At 50.5% G+C, this 7,543-nt stretch overlaps 1 protein-coding gene across 1 annotated transcript; it reads right to left on the bottom strand.

Moving 5' to 3' along the window:
* Positions 1–1,854: 1,854 nt before the first annotated feature.
* LOC117590692 lies at positions 1,855–2,578 on the bottom strand. The gene has a single exon (XM_034283592.1). The coding sequence runs from the start codon at positions 2,478–2,480 to the stop codon at positions 1,926–1,928; it is 555 nt and encodes a 184-aa protein (XP_034139483.1). The 5' UTR covers positions 2,481–2,578; the 3' UTR covers positions 1,855–1,925.
* Positions 2,579–7,543: the final 4,965 nt, after the last annotated feature.

Raw genomic sequence — 7,543 nt, forward strand, 5'->3', positions numbered from 1 at the left:
AGCAGGAGGGAGCAGGAGAAGTGGGAGGGGGCCAGCAAAACATTTTTGCGGTTGAGTTTCTTTTAGCAGAGAGCGAGCCACCGAGTGGAGTGGCTGACAATTATTTACAGTCGAAAGTTTTGCCAAGTTGCCGGGCGGCACAAATGAAGTTGCTGTTGCTGGTGGAGCGGCTGGAGGACATGCTGTCAGGACATGCGAACATGTGTAGTCGAAGCGGTGTCCAAGTTATGGCATGCGGCAGAGTGGCAGTGGGACGAGGAGCTCTAGCAGGAGAAGAGACAATTGCAGAAATTATGCAACTGTTGTGGTGGAAGCCACAGGACAGCACTTCTTGTTGTCAACCTGGATGCCAGAGTTCCACAGAGAGTCTCCAGCTTCAGCTTCTGCTTGGAGTTCTGCTGCTTCTCCTGCTCCTCAGCTCCTTCTGCTATCCTTGCAGACAATTAAGCAAGGACAATGCCAGGCAGCAGCTTTATAAATGCTCATGCATGCACACAGAAACCGAAGGACTCGACCCCGCCCCTTAGAACTGGGACAGGCAGACACCTGACGCTTGCCTTCCTCGGTCGCCCGCCGCCTGTCTACAGGATGGTCTTCCAGGATGTGTTAAGCCAGAGAACCATTGAAGTTCATTGCCGAAAGTTGTCGCAACCCCAAGCCATGTCTGTCCTGTCCGCATCCTACATCGTACATCCGTTTTCTATGGAAGCAGGAAGCCCGGTAGCCAGCATAATGCCATATCCATGAACGCAATTTGCCATTGCTGCCAGTGGAATCCTTTTGGCCCAAAGCCGAAACTGAAACTCCAGCTAAAGCTGAAGCTGAAGCTGAAACCCTGCTGCCTGCAGCATGTGGCAAATTACAAAGAATTCCATGATTTACCTAATTGCAGCATCTGCCTTGGCTCCACCCCCACAATCACTATTCCCATTCGCCCAACCCCCTACAGAATATCCCCGAAAAAAGAATCAACATTTACGTGCCCTCCTTCAGTATTTATTCTGGCTTAATGGGTCAGATCGCTGTATGCCCCTTCTTCTCTGGCTGCTTGGGCTGCGGGGCAGGGCAGGCACGCGCTGGCATTATCCAGCTGAGGATCCTGTTCCGCTGGGACGGATCACGGGCCAGCATTCGCTCGCCCCGTCGAATGGCAGCCTTGTGCACCCAGCGCATCAGCTCCTGGCCGAAGTTGGTGCGGCGCTCATATCTGTTGGGATAACTGCCCTCGTACGTCGTATACGAGCGGACTGTATATCCTGCAAAGCCGAAAGACAGAAGTAAATTATGGGTCGAAGAGATCCACGCGCACCACTCACCAACTACAAGAATTTGGGTAATTTGACCAAGAAAAGATTTCCGGCTCGACGACATGCTGCTGAAGTTAAATTAAACTCTAAAGATGTAAAGAATTTTGGGAGCGATCGAAACGAGTCCTGATGTTGTGTGTGTGATGTGAATGTTGGAATGAAAAATATGCGCTTGCCACGTCTCCATTTGTGAACATCTTTCAAAAAGTCATAGGTAAGTCAAGCTGTGAATGTAAACACCTGGACAGCTAGATTATTTCTGTAGACTAGCTAATGGTACAAATATCTATGCAAGACCACCGACAAAGCTGACAGCAAACCGAGAGAGCAGTGAGTAGAAAGCAAAGGCTCAATCACAAGAGCGAGAGTCAAGGACGCCACTCAAAGAATTCTCGCTGCTCGCTTAATATTACTTAAAGAAACCATTTAATTATACTTCAAACTTATCAGTCATATTCATTCAATAATCATTAATTTAAGCTATTTATTTACACGAAAATCGAACAGTTTTACTCGAACCACACAAAGAATAAAAAGATCTTTTTGTGTACCTTCCATATGGTTTATCTATTGTTGCTCTAATGTATAATTTCTGCACTACTTTTTGGGGGGAACGCATCACTCCAATTCGCTGGGTCTCCTGCTCTGGCTCGACGGCAACCTGTGCCTGAAAGTGGGAGCGGTGTCTGTGCCCGGCTCTACTCCCTCTTCGGCAGGCTCTTGAGCCCTTGAGCGCCGCTCGAGCAGCCGTTGTTCATCCGAGTCCGAGGCTCCAGCTGTTCCATAGGAGATTGAAGCATGCGGACTGCTGGTATCCAGGCGTACGGAGACAGATCGCTGGACCCGCGTGCCCGAGGTTCCGTCTCTAGATGTCTTCTGCTGTGGCGCCGAGCTGCTCATGGCCCGCCGCTCGCTGGGGTCCAGGCAATCGGTGACCACCGAGTAGCAATGGTCCTTGATCCGCAGATAGCCGTAGATGAGGGCATCGTTGAGAGCGACCGTGATCTGTCGCTTTAACTCCTCGTCGCAGCGATCCAGGCGCTCGGCCACACCCTCAACGATCTCTTGCTGTGTCAGCGGACGATCGGCATCGGCGATCACCCGCAAGATGTTGCTAAATAGTTGGGGGATCAGCTTACGCTTTGGCGGTCGATTGTAGCCCCTCGTCAGCATCCTACCAGTGGGGAGACCCAGCGAAACGGAAACGGGAAATGGAGAAGTTTATTGCCTGAAACTCAAATCGAAAGTTTTTGCCTGTATTGAGGAGTGACACTTGCCTCTCAGATGTATGGATGCGAGGTGGAGATGGCTTGTCTCTCACCTCCATTGTAAATTAAAGAACTCTCTCCGTTGTCTCTGTGTGTGTTTCGGTGAGCCAAAGTTAGTCCACAGTCGAGCCCCAAAAAGTTTCGTCTCCGTCTTTAAGCCCTTTGTGGCCCACTCCCAGTCACCTTTCTTGGCGGTTTCCATTTCGATTCGTTTGGCCAGCAACAAACTCAATCGTTGATGGAATCGTCTCAGCTTTACCCTGTACTAGAAATGGGGGAAAAGGAAGGAGGAAATATCTTCCTTGGGCACTTTTTGACAAAGAAAGTGAAACATATTTGTCTTGCGGATTTTAGTTGGTATCGTCATGGTCGTTTCCGCCTGATTATGCGAGACAGTATCTGCTCCAGACAGTCAGTTAGTCAGTCACAGGGGCTGTCGAGACGGCTGGCTGGCTGGAGGGTGGCAGGGGGTAGGCAGCCAGACAGGCAGACGAGTATCGATTTGCAGTTAAAGTTGGCCATCCCACATCTCACATCCCACATCCTCCTCTCTGGCTGTTGCTGCTTCTGCTGCGGATGTTTCTGTTGCGGATGGTGCGGATGCTGCGGGTAAGCGGATAAGTATGGGTAATCAAGTACAAATGCGGGGGAACGATTCTACCCGATGCCCCCGCTGTCCCGCTGTCCCGCTGCCGATGACGATGACGACATGGGCACGGGCACAAGAAAGGATCTGCGACAGGCGCTTCAGAATTTGCATAGGGCAGCCAGTAAGAAGACGGGACGGGGGGGAAGGCCATCATTGTTATTGTCCTTTGCCACTGCTACTGCTGATGCTGCTGCTGCTGCTGCTGCTGTTGTTGTGTCTGGCACGTGTCGCAAGGAATTTAGATAGCAGGAAGTTTCACATTGACTGGGGGGTGGTCGGTGCACAGTGCATAACACAATAACCGCAGCCTGATTGAAATCTTCTCGAGTGCAATCGCATTAATCGCACAGCGAGGGCAGGCCCATTAGTTGCCCAAAAACTCGCAACAGCTAAGTATTCAGCTGCAGTCGGTTTCGGCACGCTGGCACTCACATGTATTCTACGTATGCACAGACAACAGACACGAAGCCAAAAACGTTTCTTGCTTCTCTGCCGCTGCGGCAGCCGATTAATTGTGCATGGGGTCACACGAAGTTGTTTCTCTGCCGCTGCGGCCGAAGCCACTCGAAGCTCTTGCGCGGTGCGTGTGCCGACTGCACTGCCCAAAATGTGTGCAGAGACAACGACGCTGCCGGCCGCTGATCTACAGGGCAGGGTTATTTCAGCGCAATTTATGCTCTCTGCGCTGCTGCTGTGAAAGTGTAAGCCAGTAGCAAGAATCAATAATCCTAAGACTTACACAAGGCTTATACTAGCATCAAATTAAGATCCGCAAATTAATTTATTTCGCTGTAGAAATTTGCCATAAACGACAAGTGTGATTCTGCTTGGGAGTTGCATTCCAAAATGGGAACATTAAATAATCCTGCGAGTATATGGGCACTTACAGGCACTGCCACTGAATATAGCGAGCTTTTGCACACCAAAAAGGGCCGCAACATAATTGGCGGCGAATTCCCAATTACTTTTGCCCCATCAAATCCTTTACTGTCATTGTCAGGTAATTCCCAACCGCGCAGCTGTCGAGTCTAAGTTGCAGATTGGAGCCAGTCCCAGTCCAGTCCCAGTGCCCGTGCAAGTCCCAATCCCAATGCTGACGGGGTGGCGAAACTTTTGTTTCATTTCCATTTCGCTTGATACTCACGTATTTTTTGTCTCAATGTCAGAGATGGACTCGGAGGCGGAGACAGAGACTGGAATTTTCTGGGGGTGGGGTGGCGGCAGTGTTAATTATGACTGACAGTGTTGGCAAGCGCTACACATTCCAGCACTTGGACAGCAGCAGCCAGTGACTGGCGCAGCAAACTTATGGCTAATCCGGCGCTAGTGATTAGGCCCGGCTCCAAATGAGGGCGACTGGCAACAATTAAAGCCAGCTAAAGCCAGTTGTGGCCCGGCCTGGCCTGGAGAAAGTTCGTCCACACAGAGCACCCTTCAGTGCAATTAACTGAAACTTTTGTGGCAGCCCAAGCCCCACTACGGCACCCGTACCAGCACAGTTGGAAGGCATGAGTGGGGAGTGATGCAAGAATTATGACTCCAAGTCAGGCAAACGGAGAGACGGAGAGCGAGAGAGCGAGAGAGCATCCTGTCCGCACGCACACACACACACATGAAAAATAATTTATTTTACGATTAGCGGGAAATGTAATGGCCAATCCCAGACCCAACCACCACAATCAGGCCATCAGATCGGACTATTCCCTGGCCGGCGATGCGTGTAAGTGGCCGGGCGGCGTTTCCGGCTGGTCAACCGAGTCAAGAAACTGCACAGCATTCAAGGAGTAGAGTATTGGACATTAATGGCGACGCTGTCGTCAGCGATTTCCATTCATAACCATTCATGTGTCGCCAGCGGAAGTCCCTCAAACCTTGAACTGCCACAACAAACAAGCAAACAGCAAAGAGACGCTATCGATCGTCGAAATCTCAAGTGAAATGAATCAGAAAAAAGAGACGCGGAACAATCCCACGGATCCCAAGCAGCACGAACTGTTGCAGTGTAAGTATTTGGTGTCCAATGGATTCACCCACACATATCGCAGGCATCTTTTTGCAGTCTGCAGAAAGTTTCTAACATCATTTGCGAGTTGGCTAAACTTTCTTGGTGTGAATGAAATCGATCCTCTGGCTGACCACACAAATAATAATAACAATCCAGCATTCGCAACGTAATAAGCGGACTCTAAGCGGAAAAGTTTTTATGATTTTTATTAGTTTCGTCTCGCGAGTGTATGGCATGCTGGGAATTGAGTGGAGCTGCCAAGATGTTGTGTTGTCCATCGAATCGCTGTTGAGATTTATCAACGCCACACGCAATGCTGGAGGGAAGAAGATTGCTTCAAGCTGAGCTGCGGAGATGGTCAGCGTACGATGGGCCCACCCCTCCGTTGGGCGTTACTAATCTAATTTGCAGTTATTGGCCGCCAGATTACGCCAGATCCCTTTCCGCACAGGCACATGTGTGTATCGCGTGCTGTGCTCACTCCCACTCCCACTCCCACTCGCAGTCCCCCTACGGATTGCCTATAATTTGGCACACAGTGTGCAAGCGGATGCCGCATTAGCATCTTGGGGGGGCCCAAGCACACACATCCAACAGCCTGGCTCTACCATTAGTCGAAGCTGTGTGCAAGTGCAAAACATAATGAAAATGATGTCAGTTTGATAAGATTTTGCCGCTGGGCGTGTGTGTGCCAGTGCCAGTGCCAGTGCCAGTGTTCCTGTCGCCTGTCGCCTCTCTGCATCTGTGCCTTCCACATCTGTATCTCTGTAGCTCCATTGTTGTGCGGCCTTCCTCCTGTTGTACGAGTACGAGCACGAGTATGTGGGTGCTCACTCGCATGTTATGAGAAAAGTTTCCCTGCTTAAAGATGTTTCAATGGGGAATGCTAAATGGGAAATGGAAAACTTCGCATCGCACCGCATGCTCCTGAACGGCGAGAGTGGGCTTGTTCTACATTCGCACTAAGTGTGCCCCACACCCACACATGGTTGGGTGTGTGTCTTGTTAGTTGGAAGAACAAATCTCAGAGAAGTAGTATGCTATGACAATTGGTCAGGGTGGCCGCTGACAAGGGGAACGACTTCCATCACAACTTGATGGTGACTCATATCGCCACAGTATGCGGCATCTACATGTGCATTCTCTGTAGTATTTACAGCAGCTCTCACACCACAGCTCTGAGCTCATTGCTCTACGCTATTGAGGTAAGAATTGAGGAACTGTTGCAGTATCTGCTCCTGAACATTGTTTGTACAACACTTTAATGGGGATCGGGATCAGGGTTTGTACGCACCGCATAACAGGCTGTGGATGCGAGCAACAATGGCCACGCATCCGCATGTCCTGCCTGGGCTGCGTCTCTCACATCAGGCCGCAGCAAACACTCCAAACACGTCCAATCAGCCAGACCACTGCAACGCCTGCCGAGCCAGCCTGCCTGCCTTCCTGTCACTCCTGCTGCCCAGATGGTACCACTAGCGCGTTCACCATTGTTGTGCTCCTATCAGAATAACCCAACCGTCAGACTGCCAGCTCAGCAGCCGGCAGACGGCAGACGGCAGCTGACAACGCCTATCAAATTAAGCAAAACAAAATTGCATTATGGCGAAAGTTGCAACCAGTGCACAAAGCACAGACCATGCCCCAGCCCCAGCACTGTTGGCCAACACACACACGAGCTTGTGCAGCATGCAGGGGGCGTGGCATGGCAGCGTCACCGAAATTATTCATTGCACAGTGCGGTCCAGACAATTTATGCTAATCAACATCAATCGATTTGCATGCCATGGGCCTGGGCCTGGGCCTGTGTCTGCCCGACCAAAAAGGATAAACGTCTGCCGTCTGCCTTCTCTCACTCTCACTCTCCAGCTCCTGTCCAACTCTATCCTGCTTATATAACTAGTCCTGATGCTACACCTATTCCTATTCCACATTGCATTCTGCCTGATCCTGTTCCAACTGGCCCGTTTCCACTGCCAGTTTATTCACTCTTCGCCCAGGAAAGTGCCTCCACTGTGTGTTATTTGGCTGCACTTTGGCTGCACCCTCTACACAAAACAGACAATCTAGTTTCCAAGGACTCAATTTCCGATTCCCAAAATCTGTATTTCATAATTTTATTCGTAATTATTAACGCTTTCCATGGAGTCTATTCGCTTATGCGAAGTTTTCCAACGAGCCAAACCGCATTCGCATCTTTCGACGAAAGCGACCCAGTGGAGCTGGGTTACTTCTGGTGCTGTTTATTGGGCGGTTCCGATGGCTGCGGTTCAATGGCTACCACCCAAAACAGTAACTCTTTGCCCCCCCCCCC

Source organism: Drosophila guanche, unplaced genomic scaffold (assembly GCF_900245975.1).
Source record: "Drosophila guanche unplaced genomic scaffold, DGUA_6, whole genome shotgun sequence".
NCBI lineage: Eukaryota > Metazoa > Arthropoda > Insecta > Diptera > Drosophilidae > Drosophila > Drosophila guanche.